We start from the raw sequence: 23,825 nt of genomic DNA, 5'->3' as shown, positions 1-23,825 counted from the left end.
TAATCAACCCGAGGCCAAAAAGAGAAGGACGAATATAAATCTATCATTGAGTATGTTTACATGCACATAATAATCCAATAACTGCAAATCAGATTATTGTATTAACTTGTTTATAGTGTTTATAAGCACTTCGGTAATCTGATCATCTGATGAATCTGATGAATCTCTCAACAACTGGATTTCTATCTAAATACATGACGTACCAGAGCTTAGCAGCTGGTCAATAAATTGACCAAGGAGGTGCAGCATGTGACAAAGTTGCTTTTTTTTTTTTTTTTTTTTTTAAACCTTTGCTGGTAAACATTGCTTTGGCATTTTATGTGGCTCCAAATACAGTGCAGTTGTAGTGTGGTTAGTGGTCGCTGTTTCTCGAGCAGCTGTTCTGGTCTTGTTTCTGCAGAAGTGCAACCGGATTCACAGAAGTGTCTTAAGAGAAAAAGTTGTCTTAAACGTGTGTGTTGTTACACGGATGGCTGTAGCATCACCAGGGACTGAATTCACGATCTCTAAGGCTGCAGCGTCACTGGGGGTAGAATTTGCCGTCTCGAAGGCCGCAGCGTCACCGGGGGTAGAATTCGCCGTCTCGAAGGCCGCAGCGTCACCGGGGGTAGAATTCGCTGTCTCGAAGGCCGCAGCGTCACCAGGGGGTAGAATTCGCTGTCTCGAAGGCCGCAGCGCCACCGGGGGTAGAATTCGCCGTCTCGAAGGCCGCAGCGTCACCGGGGGTAGAATTCGCCGTCTCGAAGGCCGCAGCGTCACCGGGGGTAGAATTCGCCGTCTCGAAGGCCGCAGCGTCACCGGGGGTAGAATTCGCCGTCTCGAAGGCCGCAGCGCCACCGGGGGTAGAATTCGCCGTCTCGAAGGCCGCAGCGTCACCGGGGGTAGAATTCGCCGTCTCGAAGGCCGCAGCGTCACCGGGGGTAGAATTCGCCGTCTCGAAGGCCGCAGCGCCACCGGGGGTAGAATTCGCCGTCTCGAAGGCCGCAGCGCCACCGGGGGTAGAATTCGCCGTCTCGAAGGCCGCAGCGCCACCGGGGGTAGAATTCGCCGTCTCGAAGGCCGCAGCGCCACCGGGGGTAGAATTCGCCGTCTCGAAGGCCGCAGCGCCACCGGGGGTAGAATTCTCATACAAATTCCAACTGTATGTCGTGTTGTTTATGGTACATGGTAAAATACAACATGGCCTTCATAAGAAAACAGTGAAGATTGTCGTAAGAGAGTATTTGAGAACATCTAAGAACTTCTTTTAAGAACATTCTTATGAACTTCATGTCTTAACAACCTTGGCAAGTTCTTAAGAAGGCTTTTGTAAATTTGGCCCCAGGTCCGATGTGAAACAACCATGTAATTAATTATTATTATTAGAAGTTACTACTCCTAAGTTTGTTGTGTTGAGCACATTCAGATGTGTTCCTCCCCTGTGTAGCGTCTCTGTCTGCCGTAGGAAATTGTATTGTATTGTATTGCTAATCTCTGCCCTCATCTCTTCTTCTTTATAGATTTGTGTTTGACTCAAAGAGCCATGTGAAGAGTGACAATGACTCTGATTGAAGTATCTGAACAGAGGCTGTTCAAAGCATATGAGAGAGAGAAAGAGAGAGAGAGGGAGAGGGAGGAAAAGAGAGACAGAAGACAGAAATAACCTTCAAGATGTCTTTCCAACCAGCCTATAAATTCCCGTTACAATTACGATTCACTTTCATGATCACTTGGGGACAGATCCTGAGCACTCTGTAATCATTGCCCTTCTGTGGCCTTGTAGGCCGCGTTGGTGTGAAATTGATTGTAGGTTTTAGCTGAACTCTTGGTCTTGGGTCATTAGCATGCCGGAGGCGAGTAATGGACTTGGTGTTTGAATCATTATGTTCAATACAAAATGGCCTGACTGGAATTTTTTGACTTGGCATCTTCGGACTTCCTCAGCTCTCTAGGTTGAGTTTGAACATGTATTTTACAAGCTTTTACATGTAGATCATTTACACTTTACATTTCAGCCGTCATCACACCCTGTGCTGAACAGACATCGTTCTATATGCATTTCCACCATCAGCCCCACCCACCCCCAAATATTGCTATGTGCAAGCTAAGACTGTTGCGCATTTAATTGACACCATAAAACTGGCAACCTCACCAGCATACTTTAGACGAACCTTGCAGGTTTGCATTAAGTAGCCTTACACTTGAGTAGCTGGTGTGGTTAAAAAGTAGTGTTAGTGTAGCTGTAGACCTGCTTCCCGGTCAGATCAATGCACAATATCAGCTTGCTCGTAGCATATGTCATGAAGTGCTTCACACGAGGGTAAGGACTCAAGTGCAAGTTTAATACCAGGTTCAGAGAAGATAACAACAAGCTGAGGGTCAGAAATCCAGAAAAGCAGGCCACAAATAACAAACAAATCCAAGGAGGACAAATCCAAAAGGCTAGTCAAGAACAAACCAAGTAAAAGTCAAAATACCAGAAAAACCAAATCAGAAATACAAACGCTCAGAACTGCAGGTGGCCCGAACAAGACTGCAGAGAATATGTGCAAAAGCAGGGTATATATACACACAAGATGGCCAAAAATAAGGTCGAGACCATCTAAAATTCCGGTGATGGCGACCTCCAGTGGCGGGGAGGAGAATGGCAGGCGGCAGATGTGACAGCGTAACTGAAATGCATTTTGGGACTTATAACCAGCAGGTGAGAACTGGCAAGAAATATCTCCCCATCACACAATGCCACCATGTTGGTAGGATGGGAACTAGCACATGCATTCTCCAATACACACAAAGCATTGGGCAGAAAAAGCATTAGCACAACATCCTGTGGCAGTTTAACGCGCTGGGAGGAGAACATGTCTGTTAGGATCCGGACACCACTGCAACCGGAAAACTGCAGGGTTATTTTCTTCAAAGGCTCTATCACAAGTTGGGACGTTGGCTTTGGGACGAGCGTACACCAACATGATCAACAAAACGACTAATAATCACAAAGCTAACTAAACTAAAAATAAACAATGGCTTTTCAACTCCTTACATTAAGGCTACATTCACATTACCTGGCTGAAGTGGCACAAATCAGGTTTTTTTGCCTTAATGTGACTCAGATCTGATGTTTTCTGCTCTGTGTGGATGCAAATCTGATCTTTTCAAATCTGACCTGAGCCACTTTCATATGTGGTCCTACATCGGATACGTGTCCGATCTGCGGCCAGGCGACCTTAATGTGACGCTCGGATCAGAATTCATGAGCTTATTCCCACTGCGCATGCGCCATCATTCAGCGTTACCATGGCAACGGCGCCGAACAGAAGTTAAAGCCTGTAAACGGTGGAAAAGCAGCTCATCTCACCTTTTTCTCCTTCGTCTGGCTCTAATAACGAAGCCGAGAGCTGATCAGAGTTAAGGATCTTCTCAGCGAAGCTTGTTCTGCTCGTTAGTTTGTGCTGATGATGCAGTGATTCAGTCACGTGACCTCACTGAGTAGGAGGAGCTCATGTGGGTCATTTCAGGAAGCTGGCTTGCTCACATTAATGACAGATTTGAATCACTGATCCATCCCGTCAGAGAGATCGGACTTGAGCAAAACATCGGATTTGAAGCTTGTGATGTGAATGTAGCTTAAAACAGGAGTTGGTTTTAGTAAAATAATGAAAATATTACTACTACTGCTAGTAGTAGTAGTAGTAGTAGTAGTAGTAGTAGTAGTAGTAGTAGTAGTAGTAGTAATTGCTGGATAGAAAGAACAGTTAAAGAAGGTGAGCCTCATGGTGTCACAGACCTATTTCGACAGCTAGTTGCCAGTCCGGACAGGTGTTCCCCCAGGTCACGTCAGAGGGGAGAGAACCCCGAACATCTCTCCAGGGAATGGCTCAGTGACCTCTTTATTTAGGAGGGTGCCACCAAGTGGCCAATCACTTCCGTGCGCATATAAGAATATACGAGAGGGAAAGCACACAAAATGGCCACAGACAAACTCGAAGACTATTTCGAACAGAGGTCGTAACAGCACCTCACTGCATTATGGAGGTGACTGGGAGTTGTCCACTGTTGGCTGTGGCATCGCTGGGGATTGAACATGCAGTCTCCCAACATCATGGCCAGGGCTTAAATGGTTGCTCCACTTGGGAGAGAGTTGATGAACTGGTATGAGTGCTTTTATTCAATCGCTGAGGGAAATCGGAGGTTTTCATGGTGGGTGAGTAATGGCAGCTGACTCTTCAGATGCAGAGCCAACATGCAAGAAGGACCTGGGTTCAATTCCCAGGCTGGGCGACCAGGGTCTTTTCATGCCCCCTCAACCCCCTTGTCTGTGTGGGTTTCCTCCCACAGTCTAAAGACATACAGTCAGGCAAATTGAACGCACTTAATTGCCCCTGGGTGTGATTGTGTGTGTATATGTCTGTGTGTCTGCCCACCTGTCCAGGGCATGTCCTGCCTTCCGCCCAGTGACCCCTGGAATGGGCTCCAGCACCCCCTGTGACCCAGAAGGATAAGCGGCTTAGACAGTATGTCCATGTGTATGTTTCTGGACCTAGCTGATGTCCGCCGGAGTAGCTACCCCAGTTTGCGATACAGCTGTGGTACCTCAGCCGTGCGACATGCTGATATTCACCATACTCGCTTGCAAATATGAGCAAAAACCTGACTTTTCACTGAATTGCTGGCCTGGATATTTTCTCAGTCTTACCATGATGAAACGTAATGAAGTGTTTTCAGTATTGGAATACTGCCGCCTTAAACGCTTAACCACGTACATGAGTGCCTGTGCACGTCATTAATGTTTAGGCCCACTAATACTTAACAGACAATACACAGTGAAAAGGCACAGTGTGAAAACCTCCAGATAACAAAAGCGGCAAATGAGCCGTATCATCTAGAAATGAATCATTTCAGCCATGGTTTTTCTTCAGCTTCATTTTTTTGCATGACTACATTTAACCTCGCAGGTTCCTACAAAGAGCAGTATGCATGCCGTGTTCTGGCTGTCTCCTTGAGCTGTGGTAGAGCCTGCAACATATAAATTCTTTCGCTTTCTGAGCATGAACCCTGTAGCTACTTGCACATGTTCTCTTCTTGTTTCACACATTCTGTCTCTTTCTTATTCTCTTTGTCATGCCCCCTTCTTTCTCTCCCTTCTTGCCTCTCCTATCTCCCTCTCTTTCACTGGCTGCTGCATACATATATTTTCCATAGACAGTGATGGAGCAGCCTGCGTCTTGTGCCAGCCCTGGAGTCGACAAGCCTATAAAACGCAACGCTGGGCCTGTGGAAAACCCCAGAATGATTCACGGCTTTAGCAGTCCCATAAACCCCAGGCTCATCCGTCAGAGAGGGATGGGGCGGCCGGCCTGCGCGCTCTATCCCGCTGCCCTCGCGCTGAGTCATGCCGACATGGAGGGCCTTGGCCGAGTGCTCCGTGCTCTCGTGAAGTTGTTTTGTGGCTCAGCCGCACAAACTTGTCAGTCATAGCAGCAAAGAGTGTTGCTCCCCTGTGTCTGCAAAAATCTGCAAAGTGCTCCATGCATCTGTGAAAACTTTGAAGGACACTGAAGTTCACAACTGCACTCCCTGGAGTGGAAAAGCTACATAAAGAACTTGCTTTGTTTGATCTCACTTTTGATGACCAACTCAAAAAAAATGAGATTTTTTGTGCAGCAGTTCTGTGCAGAAGTCAGAGACAAAAAGGTAGAATTTTTCAGGAGATATTTCTGAGGATATAAGATGATCTACTTGCATATTATTGCACTGCATCTCTCATCTCAGATTATAGATATTATCACAGACTGTTGTATTTATTTTTATATATATTTGTATATACAGTGAGGAAAATAAGTATTTGAACACCCTGCGACTTTGCAAGTTCTCCCACTTAGAAATCATGGAGGTGAAAATTTCAGACCCCTCCATGATTTCTAAGTGGGAGAACTTGCAAAGTCGCAGGGTGTTCAAATACTTATTTTCCTCACTGTATGCCTGTAGAGAGGATCTGGTTTATTGATATTAAAAAATGATTAAACTTTAACTCCTAGCCATTTAATTCCTAACAACCACCTGGAAGACACCAAAACTACTCCCATCAGATAAGCAGCACATAAAGCTTTGATCTTTGAGAGAGAGAGGAGAAAATCAAGCTGCTTCAGATCTGAAAACACAGGTGCTTCTGTCCATCCTTCCACTGTGAGAAGATGACTCAGTGCTGTGGGTCTGAAAGGATGTGTAGCGGATCAAGAAGAACCTCACTGACAAAAGGAAAGAGACTCCAGAGAAGTATCTTTGCTCTAGAACACCGAACTGGACATCTGAGATCTGTTGAGTCAGATTTTATGGACTGATGAATTTTTAATTGGGATTATTTGGATTGTAAGAAGCAGAAAAGGAACCGGCTTCTAAGGCTGAACTTTGGAGGTGTGAAAAAATATCCCTGCAGGTTTCTTTGAACAGTTGAACATCTCTTAAAATGAAAGGAACCTGTAATGAAGGCAAATTGTGGACATGCCAAATTTATAAATGTATAATATATTCAAAAAATTGCTGTTATATGAGGTGTTGAGGCATGTGTGTAATTTTCTGTTAAATATGTTTTCTCTGTTTTTCCTGATGCCAAAAAATAAATAACATGTGCTTGAAGGCTGTTTTGAGTGGAAGTCATATAAAGGCAATAAAGGAAGCTTTTATAATCTCCATAGGAAAGCAATGACCAATAGAATGAGATGCTTTGTAGCAGCCGCATGTTTTAGGACTCTAAAGTCACCATGTCCAGTGCCAAGCATGGGCTAGAGAGGTATAAAGCCCCCAGCATTGGGCTGTGGAGCAGTTGAACTGTGTTCTGTAGAGTGATGGAGCTGCATCCAGTACTTTTGGGATGAGTCAGAATCTGAAAAGCATCCAAAACTGTAAATCCAAAACTGATCTCTTTGGAGGTCTTGACTGTTTTGCTTTTCGGTGCCCTGCATGGGTTTTAAAAATACGTTTTAAGCCAAAAAACCTTCTCCGTGTCTCAGGCATCAAGCAGCATAGTCATAACCATTTAGTGTAATAACTTTCTTTGATGGGGCTTTTTGAAGCCTGGTGTCTGATTTCTATCACCACCGTTGTGAACAGTTCTTACTTGAGTTTCTTTAGAAATGAGGATTTCATGTCAAACCACTCAGTGTCTTCGTTTAGTTACTTATACAGACGTTGTGAACAATGGTGAAATTGCCCTGCAAGATCGCTCACAGAAATAACGTTTAAAAACTGATGTTGTGAGTTTGTGGTCACACTTGCACCGCAATGGCGCTTTCTTGTGAAATGAGGCCTTCGCAACTCAGGCCTTCCTATGTGTCACAGTTCAGGCAGTTGCTTATGAAGGCAAAGAGCAGCGTTAGTGTGAAGTGTGAGCCACCGCTTTATTGAAAATAGTAGTTTTTGTTATGAACATGGTTTAGGCCTCAGTTTGTTGTCTTTCTTTTTTTTTTAAATGTCCTTGAACTAGGATTATATAAATGTCTCAGAGGGGATTGATTGAGCTTTTATTTCTGGCTGAACTTGTCTCACGACTGTTTTCTTCATATTTTAAAAATGAAAGTCTTTGAAATGGATCGATGTAAATGATTCAGAAGGAATGTGAATTCCTGTTCAGCTCCCAGTGGCACTGATGTTTGTGTTTGTGTTTGTGTTTGTGTTTGTGTGTGTGTGTGTGTGTGTGTGTGTGTGTGTGTGTGTGTGTAGGTTCTGCGGGGACTGTCTTCAGCCTTGTCTGCAGGTGACGTCCCCTCTCTGTCCCCTGTGCCGCATGCCTTTCGACCCAAAGAAAGTGGACAAGTCCTCCAGTGTGGAGAAGCAGCTCTCCTCTTACAAAGCCCCCTGCCGAGGGTGCAGCAAAAAAGTGAGTCTGCACCAACATGTGCACGCGAGTCCGCTAAAATGTGTACTCCTGTCTGAAGGCCTCTGTGTTCAGAGTCTTTACCTCAGAAAACAAAAGATCAGCTTTGGACACTTTGTTTTCTGATAAAATTCCCTTCAGTATCATTTGAATATCAATATCATGCTTCCCATGTGGGTTACATTTGGTCCCTATAAAGGTATTAATACAAAGCCGCTTCAGCTTACACACAGAAAGTCTGGAGCCTGCTGTAATGCACGCATAGTAATTATACACACATATATACAGTACTGTGCAAAAGTTTTACAATAAAAATTATATTTTTCTGTACCGTAAGCATTTACGCACATAGTTGAAGAAATACAGATTTCATTAATACAGTCAGCATGTTCGTTTAACCAAACCTTTCCTCGTGGCAACCTGATGTTAACTGTAGTTCCAACACCTAATTTGGCTAATGAATACTTCAGTGTAATAAATTAAAGCTGCACTAAGCAAGATTTGGGGATTTGGGATTTGGAGACCTCTCTGGTGGAAATGTGTAATTACACGCAATTACATGCAAAGAGAACTCAGTCAGAACTTGAAGAATATGTCTTCTGAAGATATGAGTGAATTACCTACTATCATATTTAGATTTTTTTTCCATTTGAGACCTAAACAATGAGTCGGCTTTTCTTTTTGGAGTCGTGTGATGTTAATCCGTAAGGAAGTGTGGTCCAAAAAACTCCGGCAAAATCTGAACCGACGCCTCTGACTTATGAATGATTGTTTCAGGCTTTACTCGCAGCAGCGCACGCACACACCGTATTTTTTCTCCTGACTTGGTAATGCTGCTGCTTTAAATTTAGATGAAAAATCATACAAAGCAAAGCTTTAAGTGTGATGGGGATGGAATTGAACAAATCTATGAGGTGGCTAGAGGCTTTCAGGAGGCATCTGGAGCCACACTTCAGACTAGCTCATTAAACATCACTTACTTTTCTGAAAATAAGAAATTCTTGTTACTTGTTACTGTATTTGTTTATTTGCATCTGTTCTAAAATATATGGGGTTTTTTTCAAGCTTAAGCGCATGTGTTGCCAAGATGTGCCTTGGTGCTTAAGAATCCTGCACATTACTGTACGCGTTCACCATAAAACATGGGGAAAAAAAATATCAAAGCACTCTTAAACACTCTCACACCGTGCACCACAGGTTCCCAGCTGTGGTCTTGGGGCACCCCTGTTCTGCACAGTGTAGTGTTGTCCTTCTCTACCACACTCAGCTCCGCTCAGGAAGGGCTTCATCAGCTGATTACTTGGATGAGGAGCGTTAGGAGCAGGGAAAATGTGCGGGTGCTCCAAGATAGGCATGATTGGGAACCTGTGCCAACGCCATAAAACTGGTGAAAATTGCATTCTCACATTGAAGATGGAAAGCAAATTACACTCTGTCTAACCTTCCTCGTCCTGTTCCAGGTCACACTGGTCAAAATGAGGTCACACATTTCATCTTGCACAAAGGTTCAGGAACAGATGGCCAACTGCCCAAAGTTCATGCCCGTGGTCCCCACTTCACAGCCTATTCCCAGGTGAGTGTCAGAACTGCTTTAGAAATCAATGAGCGAGTGTTTTACTGTGTTGGAGCGGTGATATTTCTAAAGGTGTAGCGATTACAGTTGTTAACAATTGGCTTATACACCCTCACTCAAAAGGCTGGGATGTTGTTTTCAGTCTATGGGCTGTGGTGGTACTCCTAGGGGGGCAGCCTTTTTTTAAACTTCATTTAACTTCATTACACTATAAAATATAAAATGTTTCTTTTCGATTGTGGGCAATTCATCCGTTATGCATAAACGTCTACAAACAGAAAAAAAATTGGATTCTTAAAAATATTTGTGTGTATTATTTTGCATTATTACACTGTCAGGTAAAATCCATTCGCAACACTGATTATTGTGTTGTAATTGCTGTGCGCATGAAATGATCACTCTGGATCTCTTGCGGGCCACAGAAACTTTCGAAGTCAGTCATGTGAGCCGCAAGCTGCAAAAAGTTAGCTACCTCTGTTCTACAGGTTGCAGTTCTTGCGGCTTATTTTTTATTATTACACTGCTGTCACTTTATATTAGAGAGAGTTATGTAATGTAATTTGTTGGGATTTCTTTGGTCAATCCGCACAGTGTAAAGCGTATATGTAATTCACCACAAATAGCCCAGAGTAAAAGGTCATAGCCACGATTTCACATTAAAATCGCTCCACAATTATTACCGTCAGACTGTAAAACTACACACTGCAGATTCATACTGGATTAAAATATTTGTGTGTTTGTGCATATTTGTGTGTGTGTTTGTGCATATTTGTGTGTGTGTCTGAAAAATGAGAAACTTCTCGAATCTGAATTTCAAAGCCGTTTGTTACTCCGGGAGAGTGTAGTCCCGGGGAGCGCTGAGCGCTGAACGCTGCAGAGAAATGCGAGTCATAACTAGCTTTTCCCCACAGGCCTGCGTTCTCTTTAATGTATCAGCACAAAGGAGAACAACAACACAAACTCTGCAGGCTCTACATTCTCAAAACACACACACACTCCGCATCAGCTCTGTTCCGCTGACACATGAGAAACCAGAACATTCCCACTCCATGCCTGGGGACCCCCAACCCCACCCTGCACTACTTTACATTTTCTCTGCTTGGGCACATGAGCTAAACAGTGTGTTACAGTAGGGAAAACTCTAGACTCTATGGGACATCATGGATAAAAGCCCTTTTTGAGCTGGATTAGCCTGCAATGGTCAGTTTGGAGTGATTTTAATCCAGTATGAATCTGCAGTGTGTGTAGTTTTACAGTCTGACTGTAATAATTGTGGAGTGATTTTAATCCAGTATGAATCTGCAGTGTGTGTAGTTTTACAGTCTGACTGTAATAATTGTGGAGTGATTTTAATCCAGTATGAATCTGCAGTGTGTAGTTTTACAGTCTGACTGTAATAATTGTGGAGTGATTTTAATCCAGTATGAATCTGCAGTGTGTGTAGTTTTACAGTCTGACGGTAATAATTGTGGAGTGATTTTAATCCAGTATGAATCTGCAGTGTGTGTAGTTTTACAGTCTGACGGTAATAATTGTGGAGTGATTTTAATCCAGTATGAATCTGCAGCGTGTAGTTTTACAGTCTGACGGTAATAATTGTGGAGTGATTTTAATCCAGTATGAATCTGCAGCGTGTAGTTTTACAGTCTGACTGTAATAATTGTGGAGTGATTTTAATCCAGTATGAATCTGCAGCGTGTAGTTTTACAGTCTGACTGTAATAATTGTGGAGTGATTTTAATCCAGGGGGTCTCCACAGTGTGTAGTTTTACAGTCTGACTGTAATAATTGTGGAGCGATTTTAATCCAGTATGAATCTGCAGCGTGTAGTTTTACAGTCTGACTGTAATAATTGTGGAGTGATTTTAATCCAGTATGAATCTGCAGCGTGTAGTTTTACAGTCTGACTGTAATAATTGTGGAGTGATTTTAATCCAGGGGGTCTCCACAGTGTGTAGTTTTACAGTCTGACGGTAATAATTGTGGAGTGATTTTAATCCAGTATGAATCTGCAGTGTGTAGTTTTACAGTCTGACAGTAATAATTGTGGAGCGATTTTAATCCAGTATGAATCTGCAGTGTGTGTAGTTTTACAGTCTGACTGTAATAATTGTGGAGTGATTTTAATCCAGTATGAATCTGCAGTGTGTGTAGTTTTACAGTCTGACTGTAATAATTGTGGAGCGATTTTAATCCAGTATGAATCTGCAGTGTGTGTAGTTTTACAGTCTGACTGTAATAATTGTGGAGTGATATTAATCCAGTATGAATCTGCAGTGTGTGTAGTTTTACAGTCTGACTGTAATAATTGTGGAGCGATTTTAATCCAGTATGAATCTGCAGTGTGTGTAGTTTTACAGTCTGACTGTAATAATTGTGGAGTGATATTAATCCAGTATGAATCTGCAGTGTGTGTAGTTTTACAGTCTGACTGTAATAATTGTGGAGCGATTTTAATCCAGTATGAATCTGCAGTGTGTGTAGTTTTACAGTCTGACTGTAATAATTGTGGAGCGATTTTAATCCAGTATGAATCTGCAGTGTGTGTAGTTTTACAGTCTGACGGTAATAATTGTGGAGTGATTTTAATCCAGTATGAATCTGCAGTGTGTGTAGTTTTACAGTCTGACTGTAATAATTGTGGAGAGATTTTAATCCAGTATGAATCTGCAGCGTGTGTAGTTTTCCAGTCTGACTGTAACAGTGACAATAGGGGTCCTGCTCCAGTGACAGTTTAGTACCTTTATTTCTGAGAGTGTACAGCTCCGTAAACCCTTGTACCTTCTTCAGATTTTCCCATGGTCAGACTAATGGACACAGTATTGTCTATCTGGGTTAGTTTCCAGAGGCAGAATGCCCTGGGCCTCTTTCAGGCTGGTACTGGTAGCAGATCCTGTATTAAACACAATGAAACTGCTAAGTTAAAGATCACTGCTTTCCTGGCAGTCAGAAGTTTGGCTCTGGAGAAGAAATTGTTCCCATCCAGAAGTTTTTTTTCAGACATTCTCAGTGGACTCACAGTATACTAATAGCCAGCCCACCAGCATTAACAGGGTATTTTAAAAGAATATAAAACTTACAGCTTTTGTTTACCACCATGGCAGCGAATCAGAATGAGATTTATCACGTTCTCGTGTTTTAGGGTTTGTTAATCCACTGCCATATTCAGGTGAAATGATGCGTGCTTCCTTTCCATGTGATTAGGAGCTCATTACAGACCAGGCCTTTTGGATCAGTTTGTTCAGATTTGAAAGCGCAAAGTCGGCCTAAGCCCCACATCACAGCCTGGTTCAGATGCTATGTGGATGTTATGAGTGCGTGCTGAATTAATGATTTGTTCTCCAGCTGATCCATCACAGTTTTCAAGCTGGAGGAACGCAGCTGAAAATGCAAGAGCGGTAGAATGAGTTGCTGAAATGTGCAGTATTACGGCCGTTGTATTGGTATATACACTGCTGTTGTAGGGAAGTAGAAGTAATAAGATTTATTCTTTTCTTGATAATTTCAAGCGTTTGAGCAAAATTGATCACATCTCTACACAAATGAAAACATGGGCCCAGTCCCATTTCTTATGTTTACCCCTACCCTTTGTTTTCAAGTGCCATTTTGCCCCTTGCAACTGAGTTACAAGGGGTAGTGGTTGAAATCTTCCCATGTGAAATGAAACAACCCTCAAATAAAGAGCATCACTTCATTAACAGCTACTGGTGCTGCTCTGTAGGCGACCCTGCCCGTCTGCAGTGACAGCAGAGGAGGGGAAAGTTCAGCTCCTCACTGCTGGGCTTTAGGTACATTTAGGGCATCATACGCCTTCAAAGAGGGGGGCAATTATTTCGCTGTTGTCGGAAGAAAACCTTGTATCTCCAAAATAGTAACTTTACAGGAGAGGGAAAAAGCATACTTCACTTTTAATGTAAGTCAATGGAACCAGATGTCTTTCCAAGTAATTTTGGGATATTTCTAGACATTTTTAAATTACGTCAAAAATGGAGATACGAGGTTTTCTTCCATCAGCAGCAATTGCCCACCACTAATACCTCAGTGATATGAAGCTGAAGCCATTGGCCAGTTTCTTGTTTGAAATTTTTTGTTCCATCTTAAACGGTGCAGCAGTTCTGATGCTTGAGGTGCCAGAATGTGACCGCTGCACCATTTAAGGTGGAACAGGAGGTTAAGCTAGCTCGCTACCGAGACGTCAGCAAACTACTAGTGATCTTTGATGTTTGTTATGAATGAAAGGACCATAATAAATTGAAACAACATTAAACTATGATAATATAATGTTTATCATAATTTTAACAGAGAAAGTTCTCACATGTGGGTTTCTTTGATCACTCGCCCAGCCTTTTTTTCTTTCCTCCATAACGCTGTTTGAAGTGTCTCTGAAAAGCCTCTGTTTGGAGGGCCATGTAGCCCCAACACTTCGCCCTATCCCTCTATCTCAACAAGAATCAGGACACCCTACCCCCTAGGCATGAATGCACAAAACGGAGGGGTAGGGCTAAGTGGTAGGGGCGAGCAGTGAAATGGGATTGGGCCATAATCTTTGTTTTGAACACCTAACATTTATAAACAAGCCACAAGTAGCATGAGCACAAACCCTCGAACCTGGCCCACGGGAAAGGGGGGAATTTGTAACAGATGGATGTGCAACAGTCGCTAAAAATGTAGTATATTGATACAAAATACAGTATTGTAAAATACAGCAAATCAGAACAGAAATTTAAATCTGTTTCATACTATTTACTCACATCTGTGCTATGCTTTTGATATATCTATGTTAAAACTAACCCTGCTGTGTGGAGGCTGTACTTGTCAACTGTATAAAATTTCCATGTTATATTTTGCCCCACATTAGTTTGGTCCCCACTGTCGGCTTCATTAAGCATTATGTAGTGAAGCACTGGGCTTTTTAATCTTTTAACTGTTGCCCCATTTTTGCTTGAAACGGCACACCCAAAATAAAGGAGTTCTGCTCCCACATACTGGGGCTGTAGTCATGGTCTCATTTGAAAAACAACACTCCCAGGTTTTTTTCCAACTATTGAAATAATTGAATGAGTTACTGACTCAGTAACAGAGGCTAGAATGGAGGAGTTTACTTCTGCCTCATGACCAGTGCTTATGATTCATTACTGCTTGTAAATCACAGATCCTGAAGCATTCATATATGTATGTATGTATGTATGTATATATGTGTGTGTGTGTGTGTGTGTGTGTGTGTGTGTGTGTGTGTGTGTGTGTGTGTATAAATATATATATATATATATATATATATATATATAATATACCTCTTTGACCCGGGGGACACGACATCCCCATGATTTCCAGAAACAATTTGAATATATATACAATTGGAAAATCAAAATGAGTGAATATTTGCAAAAAACAATAAAGTTTATCCGTTTGAACATTAAATATCTTGTCTTTGTAGTCTATTCAATTGAATATAGGTTGAAAATGATTTGCAAATCATTGTATTCTGTTTTTATTTATGTTTTACACAACGTCCCAACTTCATTGGGTGTGTGTGTGTGTGTGTGTGTGTGTGTGTGTGTGTGTGTGTGTGTGTGTGAGAGAGAGAGAGAGAAATCTCATCAGGCCTCATATACATAGACATATACACTCAACAGTTATGTAATGTTTGTGTTTATGTATATGAGGCCTGAGTATATTTCACATCTTAAGTTGGGCAAATTTGATTTTGGTTAAAGTTATCTGGCTAACTAAGAAAACCTGCAGGTGTTTCATAAAGCACGGGTTTTAATTAGCCAGATAACTTCAGCCAAAAGTCAGATCTGTCCAGTAAGAGAAGGATTAATGAACGTTCCTGCTGGACAGTCCCCACGTTTGGCTTAAATGATTCAGTTTACTTAGAAACTTTGATTTATTTGTATAATGTCTAAAGTTAACTCTGAGTAGTGTAACGGAACATTTCTCTGTATAAACGAAGGCTTTTCTGGAGCTGAGGGCTGTTGGCTGGGTCCTAGTGGATGAAAAGCTGACTCTCTTTTCCTTGCTCGCAGCAATATTCCGAACAGATCGACATTTGTGTGCCCCTACTGTGGAGCTCGAAACCTGGACCAACAAGAGCTGGTGAAGCACTGCATGGAAAACCACCGCAACGACCCCAACAAAGTGGTGAGTGCAGAGATAACCAGTTAGCCTGAAGCTGGTTGTAAGATCTGCTTTCACTCACTCAAAATTACATGTAAAGCTTTTGTACAAAAAAACAAAGGCCAAGGAAAGAAACTTTGTGGGTTGATGTTTGAGTGTGTTAGTTTAACCCCTTCCAAAGCTCTCCTTGATGAAGCCCAGTATTTACAGTTACCATCCAAGACTTAGTTTATCGAATGTATCCTTTGCTAAATTTAATCAGGTGTGCTGCTAATGGAATGCAACAAAGCCGTCAGTTCAGAGAGGTCATGAACCAAACCTGGCTGTAAAAAATGAAAAGTAATTGAGACAAAATCTCCACATTTATCTTAATCCTGGGACAAAGACGAAGTGATTCTGCTCCAGAGCTCACAGTGAGAGGACTCATGTACATCTCCATCAGAGAGATGGATGCAAAACTGTCCCTGCATCAGCATTCCTGCTGTGTCGGAGCTGATAAATGTTCCCTGGACTCACGTATGGCCACAGTGTTCAGTTGTACACTGTATGATGTTATATGTTTTTACCCTGTTCTTCGGTGGAGTTCCACAAGGTGGACTGACAAGGTAGGAGTGTCTAATAGAGTGGACAGTGAGTGGACACAGTGTTTAAAAACTCCAGCAGCACTGCTGTGTCTGATCCACTCAGACCAGCGCAACACACACTTACACCACCACCACCACATCAGCGTTACTGCAGTGCTGAGAATGATCCACCACCCAAACAGTACCTGCTCTGTGAGGGTCCATGGGGGTCCTGACCACTGAAGAACAGGCTAACAGAGTATCAGAGAAACAGATGGACTACAGTCTGTAACTGTAGAACTACAAAGTGCAGCTATACAGTAAGTGGAGCTGATAAGATGGACAATGAGTGTAGAAACAAGGAGGTGGTCATAATGTCATGCTTGTTCGGTGTATATTGCTGGCTTTAGAGGCCTCAGAATGAAGGATGATGGGTTTAGGACCAGTCACTGTCTGGGAGGAGGTCCCGGAATCAGCAACACTGTGATTAAGATCAGTTGCAGTCAGGACTAGGTTGCCACCCACTGTGTTGTTTTGGCCTAAATGACGTTGTTGTGCTTTAAAGTGTCGTCTTTATGTATGTTGTATACTGCTAGCTTTAGAGTCATGTTTGTGCTGTAAGTAACTGTGACTTCTGTGGTCAGGTGTGTCCGGTGTGTTCTGCCATGCCCTGGGGTGACCCCAGCTACAAGAGCTCCAACTTCCTGCAGCACCTCCTGCACCGGCACAAATTCTCCTATGACACATTTGTGGTGAGAAGCAACACACAAACGCACGGGCATAATAGAGCAAGCTAGTCAGCTCAAATGAGACGCTTTAGTAATCAGTTAAAGCCGCGTGGACCAGCATGTATTAGTTGTTGATTATTGATTATTCTACACCATTGATTATTCTTTACTTCCAATATGTAAGGTCTGCATATTGGTATCAGAAAAGAATATGATCTCTATTAAAGAGCTCATTGGCGAACAGTGTTAGTGTTACATATGTTCTTACTCTGTTACAATGGCTTGTCAACTCATTTATCAAGAGTTGTTAATGTTTATACTTAATTAGTAGACACAGCACACTTAAGCAGTTAGATATGTAATAAATAATTAATTTACGAATGAATTAATATCTTTCCTTTTTTAACTGTTTGTTCATGCAGGACTACAGTATTGATGAAGAGGCAGCACTGCAGGCAGCACTGGCCCTCTCTCTGTCTGAGAACTGAGACCCAGCAGCCTCCACCAATCAGCAATGCCTCCCCCAGCTTCTCCGCCAATCAGCACGATCCACCCGAACTCCTCTTCCAATCAGCATTACCTCCCCCAACTTCTCTGCCAATCAGCACCACTTCTCCACCAATCAGCACCACCTCCCCATTTTTTCCACCAATCAGCACCATCTACCCTAACTCTCTTTCCAATGAGCACCACCTCCCCAACTTCTCCACCAATCAGAACCAGCCCCCAACTTCTCCACCAATCAGCTCCATCTACCCCAAATACTTTTTCCAATAAGCACCACCTCCCCAGCTTCTCCACCAATCCAAACCAGCCCCCAACTTCTCCACCAATCAGCTCCATCACCTCCATCACCCAGTCCTTCCCCAGTCAGCACCATTTTCCTCAGCTTCTCTGCCAATCACCCGCTTACTCTCCTCCACACTGTGGCCATATGAAGGACGATCTTTTAGATCCTCTTTTAACCCAAACATTCCCTTTCATTCACTTCTCTTTCTTTCTTTCTTATAGTCCGTTCCCTCTGTCTCCTACCTCTCTCTTTCTCTCCGTTTCACCAATCTGTGCACCAGGTATCTGCTCCATCGGCTCTGGACCTGGTGTGCCAGTCACTTGATGCTGCTCACATGATCGTACATTATCTGGGCAAGGCTCTGTCCAGACCTTCCCTCTCCCTGCACTGGACTGAGGCTGGACATGGTCACAGTAACTGCTGTAGTCAATAAAAATAGCATGACTTCACGACTTTATCTTTGGAATATAACAACAAAAAGCGTGGCTTCACGTTTGTGAAGGAGAAAAGGATGGGCATCGCCATCATTCCATTTTACTTCCACATTTTCCCTTTCTTTCTGTGTATTTCCCTCTCTTTCTCTCTCTGATGTTCAAACGTGGACAGATGGCGGCTCGAGCAGGAAAAGCAGTCACATTTTGTGCACGTTCTGCTGGATGGGAGCGTTATTACGGGCTTGGATGATGTGTTTGTGTTGGCTGCGGTCACTAAGCTGGCACTGATGGCCTTGTGCCAGCTACCCCGTCATTACCATGGTGACCGATTTCATGATGAATGCCTAAGACTCATATTCAGCACTGAGAGAGAGAGACAGACCAACAGAGCAGCTCTCCAGACTGTGTTATTATACAGTTATTTTACTGTGAGCAGTTAATGTTTATAATATACACTGGGAGGTTTTACCTTGTGGGGATGATTATTCCGCTTTAGGCAATACCGGTACAGCACAGAGAGGAGGAGCTGATTCAGTGTTCACCCCATCCCGACACCGACATGTTCCGTTTTAGGCCTCCCCAAAACAATCCCCCCCCCCCCCACTTTTTTTAAATCGTCGTGGATACTTGCACTTCTCATGGTTTTTCTACATGACTGAATTCTAGTACTGATGTTGTTTTATAGTTCTCTGACAGGATACTAGTACTGCATTTATTCTTCTCTCTGCTCTTAACTGGTTACCTTGCTACAATAATATTTTTTATGAAGCATCAGATTAGAAGAAAATATATATTTTTGGAAAAACGTTTCAGTTTCAAATGGTGCACTAATACTGAGGAAGTACACTCGTTGAACTCCTGGGGATGTGTTCATTTGTTTTACCTTCTTTTTATATCGGTGGTCAAGGAAAGACTGCGGAGGGCATGTAGTGGCGAAGCTCGACCACTAGATGGCACTTGGCTATAAGCGTTAGCTTCAATGGGAGGGCAAGCATGAACCACAGTCATTCAGAGCCCAGATTCGTGTGTCTATTATCATTTATTATTATTTTTTTTTAAGTTTGCATGATTGTTCCTAACCTTGTATAGTGTTGAGATCTCTGAGGTGGGTTATGGAGGTTGTTGTATATGAACATTGACTGTATTGCTTTCATACTTGTGGATTTGTCACATAAATGAAAGGATTAGGTGTGGTCAGGTGTTAGCCAGTGCCGCTGTATTCTGTTTGGTGGTGCTGGAGACTCGATGAGCTCTCTTGGCCACAGAAGGCAAGGCCTTTAGGGTTGGGCTCAACCCAGGATCAGTCAAAAAAAGGGGAATTGAGTTTGGAAGGTTTTGTAAAATCCAGCTGTGTAAGTGAACGTCGGTGGTGAGCTGGTTGTCACCTTGTTGGCCAAACAGCCTCTCCCAAAAAAGGTGATTTGAATTGAAATGGAGTTGAGCCTGATTCTGATTAGGACTCACTCGGCCTTGATTTATTGTGTCCTGATGGGTAAGGAGGCCTTTCAAACTAGCCTGTATATGGTCTTCATATTAAAGGGACATTCCAGTCTACAGCTTAGCTTATGATACCTGTCTGATTATGTAGTACTCTGTAGTGCAGCACCTCCCAGCCTCATCGGTTTAACAGAATTCCTGCTTTTGTATCGTTCCTTTTTTACCTCCTTCGCTGTTCTCTCACCACAAAGTCCAGCATCCCGCCGATCTTAAAGGGGCTTTCCGCTGATTTTCCAAAATTTCTGTATAGTTAAGTGGTTAAGATGTAACCAAAGTCATTCAGAGTGGTTTGGTGTGAAATGCTCTGTTCTAGAGAACCGTTCAGAGTGGTGGTGATGGGAACCAGACGTCTGCAAAGTTTAATGTCAGTATGAACGGTCAGGTTTCTCTATAATGAAGCATTTCAAATAAGTACACTCTGAATGACTGACGTTGAATTATATGGACATTTTGGAGATGGATGAGATTAGCTTTTGCTTGAGGAGGTGGGGTATTGTAATTATTACTGGTGATTCTCAGTAATTGTGTTCCCCACTTAGTCAGATCTACCAGGCGTTTGTATGGACTGGCCACTCCTGCGTCAGTATAGATTCCAGTGGTTTTCACCTGTTATAAAATGATACATCATTAATAAGCAAATCTTGCTTTAGAGACGACTGTGGCACTGCTGTAGTAGGGGGCTAGGCATGTTTACAGCACAGTGATAGTTACATGTTTCCATTTTGGCTGGAGTGTCCCTTTAACAGGCGCTTGGAAAAGTAATGCCTGGGAAAATGTTTGTTCCTGGCCGTCCCGGTTCTGCTCATCTCTCCAGCGTATTTAATTTAGCTTTAGTTAATCAAACTTCCCAAGCGTGTCACAATCGTATCGTATTATGTCTGTTTATATTGATGGCACAGTTATGAAATCTATTTGTTCCCAGCAAAGGTTTGCAGCCTGGCCGCCTGCAGAGAAGTGACTCGACGTGAATGCAATGTATTTGGCAAAATGAGAGAAAACAAAGAATTCTTTGCTGTGAGATGGACAAGATATTTACTTCTTGCTCTTTGTAATTGTCCGGAGTGCTTTTTAATCATTTAGAGTGATCACTCTTGATTTCCTTTGCGAAGAGACTGCAAGTGGCGAATTCTTTGAAGAGCTCTTGGTTAGTGTTGGTCTAGTGCTAGTACAGTGTTTGTAATATGACGTGTACGTGTGCTGAGAAGGAGGTAGGAGCTTCGCTGCGAGCTCCTCTGGAACTGCCGTGTGTGAAGCCTGTAGGAGTTACTGGCTTTGTTTGGTGGCGTTTGTTAGCTGATGCTCTGCTTTTTAAGGGGAAAATAATCTGAAAAAAAAAAAAGTTGTACATATATCTAGCAGGCTTAAGAGTTTCTGCCTCATTATTGTGGCGTAGGCTTAAATCCTAATGAAGGTGGGATCACCTTCGTTTTTATGAAGCAGCATGTTAAAAAACATTTGCACCTTGACTCAAATGTCTTGACGAATGAGTAGGAATTTTGTTCCAGTGTTTTACTTTGGCTGAGTACTGCCAATTGTGTTTTACAGCGGTCACAAAAGTGTGTTACATTGTTGTTCTATGGAAAAAGGGAGGGTGAAACGGAAGTTTGTTTTTTGCTGAGAATGCTGCACAAGTAGCTGTTGTTTTTCTGTGGTGATGAATTACCTTTGACATTTATAGCCAACAGTGCTGTGGCAAACATCAAAAAAAAAAAAAAAAACTCGGTTCCCAAGAAGAGTTGGGACAGTGTGTGAAGTGCAAATTAAAAACAGAAAGCGGTGATTTGCAAATGCACTTTGTACTACTTTCATTTGAAAACAAGTCAAAGACAAGATATTTAACGTCCAAATATATATTTTTTTTTATTGGGGGGTTGGACTTTAACTCTGAAATCAATGCCGACATGGTCCACAGTGATTAGGGACAGGAGCAAGTAAATAAACACCACCCACAAATCCAAGTTTAGATGGTCAGAGGAAGCCGTGTGTAAAAAGCGTCCAGAAATGCTGCCAACTTCTCTGGGCTGAAGCTCATCAGAAATAGAATGTTTTTGTGGCCTGATGAGTGAGCTTTTCAAATTATATGAGGAAATAATGGATGTTGGGTCCTCTTGGCCAAAGACAAAATCCAAGTTTGTTACCAGCATACAGTTCATTAGCCAAGATCCGCATCTGTGAAAGCACCATTAAAGCCGAAAGATGAGTATACACGTTTTGGAGCGTCCTTTTTGGACAGCATCTTTTTCAGGGACGTCCATGCTTATTTCAATATGACCGCACCAAGAAACCAGTTAAAACAGCTTGGCGGTGTAATCAGAGTGCAGGTGCTGGACTGACCTGCCTGCAGTTCAGACAGTCTCCCATTGGAAATGTCTAAAACAGAATTTTCACTGCTGGTCTATAATAATGACCATTTCACAAACTGTCTCAACCGTTTTGGAATTGAGGTTTGTAAAAAAAAATATATATATATACATATATAAATATAAATATAATTATAAATGAAACATCTTATTGTTCACACAGGAACGGCCTCTGGAAAAATGCGTTTGGTGTGTTTGTGGAGTAATGTCCAGCTGGCATTATGAAAAACTTACAGAAGCGCATGATGTGGGTTTTATGACCTCATGTACTCATGATGTTTAAACCTTGAGTGAATTTGGACTGAAAAGGCTTCTGAAGGCTTTGAAAGCTTCTCTCGCTGTGTAACTAGGTGATGTCCTGCGACTGATCGACCCACCCCCCCCCCCCAAAAAAACTTTTTTTTACTCATTTATTATCGATGCTTTTTTCTATGTGTTTGTAAAATACCACGTGCAGATAATATCCATGTTCACAGCTGTAGCATAACATGTAGGTTTTTAAACTTAAACTTTTTGATATTGTACTGCCTTTTCTTCTGTTCTCGTCACCCCCCCCTCCCCTTTAAGAATTATCCTGAAAATGTACAATTTTCCTGTTTTTTGTAATTCTAACATTGTCACTGTACATCATATACAAGCTTCTGTGTCTCTTGCAAATGTGGGACTGGAATTAAACTGGGTTGGCAAATAAACAGTGAGCTGACTGTAAACAGTGGACTATAAATTGACCACAGTGCTAGAGGAATCAAAATCACATACTGTATCCCCTGGGACTCATGAATGAACAAGGACTTGCTGGGCGTCAGTGGCTCGGGAATAACGTTGGAATGCGTGAGGAGATATGCTTTTGGACTTGGAGCCACTGCTTGCTCACCAGGAACCCTTCTCCTTCCTCTTCTATGGGCCTGAAGCAGGTGGAGCTGGGTGTTGTACTCCACTGCAGCCAGCTGAGGGCACTGTAGCTGTCTAGCAGCGGCTTTTGGAGCAGGCCTGCCCCACCACCGGGTTTTTTTTTTCCTTCTAATTTTAATTAGAGGACCAGCCTCCTTGTGTGGTCAGTGAGAGCATTGATGTGGGACGGGAGAAAAAAGAAGGAGCTTTGGTTCCTCGTCCCAGCATGGAGGCCTGAAACCACACTGGCTCCATCACTGATCTAATGGCTGCAGGGCCTGTATGTGTGTGTGTGTGTGTGTGTGTGTGTGTGTGTGTGTGTGTGTGTGTGTTTGTGTGCACTCCCAATGGGAATATGCATTTATGGTTAATAAGGATGGTGATGATGATGGACAGTATAACAGTAATAACAGTGATGAATGATGAGATGCTAACAAAGACGTGGGGTTTTGAAGCTGTAATGCTGTTTGAGGTTTAATAAGATACTTATACAATGTATTTGTAGCAGTTTTCCCCTCAATAAAACCACTGACCCATCCCACTTCAGCCAAGCCCTCTTACTTTAGTGCTTCGGTTAAGCTTTTGATTAAGGCTTTAAGGACGGAAACAAACTGCAGCAGGCTGAACGTGTTAATGGGTGCTCTGTCCATTAAACTTTGAAGTACAACTTTACTCAAAAATGCTAGGAGTGCACAAAAGCATTTAGGCATTGGACAGCTTGATTCATTTGCTTTGATTGCTTTGATCATTGTAAAGGAAACCTTTACGATGTTTTGTGGATGTTTTGCTTGTTTTTCATTCCAGAGCAGTTTCGTGTCATGCTTATGGTGAGGATGGTGATGAGAAACAGACGTCCAAAGAGTCTAAAACCTTTTAAAGCTCCCATACGCAAAGTTACTACATTAAATAGTTTGTAACACGCAACCTGGTCGTTTATATATATATATATATATATATATATATATATATATATATATATATATATATATATATATATATGAGTCAGAAGAACCTCATTGGTCA

At 42.5% G+C, this 23,825-nt stretch overlaps 1 protein-coding gene across 1 annotated transcript in view; it reads left to right on the top strand.

Annotated features, from left to right (window-relative positions):
• LOC108442299 (E3 ubiquitin-protein ligase RNF166) overlaps positions 1–23,343 on the top strand; it is a 42,877-nt gene extending 19,534 nt beyond the window's left edge. The window contains exons 2-6 of the mRNA XM_017722275.2: positions 7,696–7,852; positions 9,310–9,422; positions 15,449–15,563; positions 16,747–16,854; positions 17,253–23,343. Coding sequence (XP_017577764.1) covers positions 7,696–7,852; positions 9,310–9,422; positions 15,449–15,563; positions 16,747–16,854; positions 17,253–17,318 — 559 coding nt within the window. The 3' untranslated portion in view covers positions 17,319–23,343. The remainder of the gene's footprint in view (positions 1–7,695; positions 7,853–9,309; positions 9,423–15,448; positions 15,564–16,746; positions 16,855–17,252) is intronic.
• The last annotated feature ends 482 nt before the right edge of the window (positions 23,344–23,825 follow it).

This window comes from Pygocentrus nattereri, chromosome 25, assembly GCF_015220715.1.
Source record: "Pygocentrus nattereri isolate fPygNat1 chromosome 25, fPygNat1.pri, whole genome shotgun sequence".
In the NCBI taxonomy this organism is placed as follows: Eukaryota; Metazoa; Chordata; class Actinopteri; order Characiformes; family Serrasalmidae; genus Pygocentrus; species Pygocentrus nattereri.
Note: the sequence above shows the minus strand (reverse complement) of the source record. Positions and strands in the feature narration are given on the sequence as shown.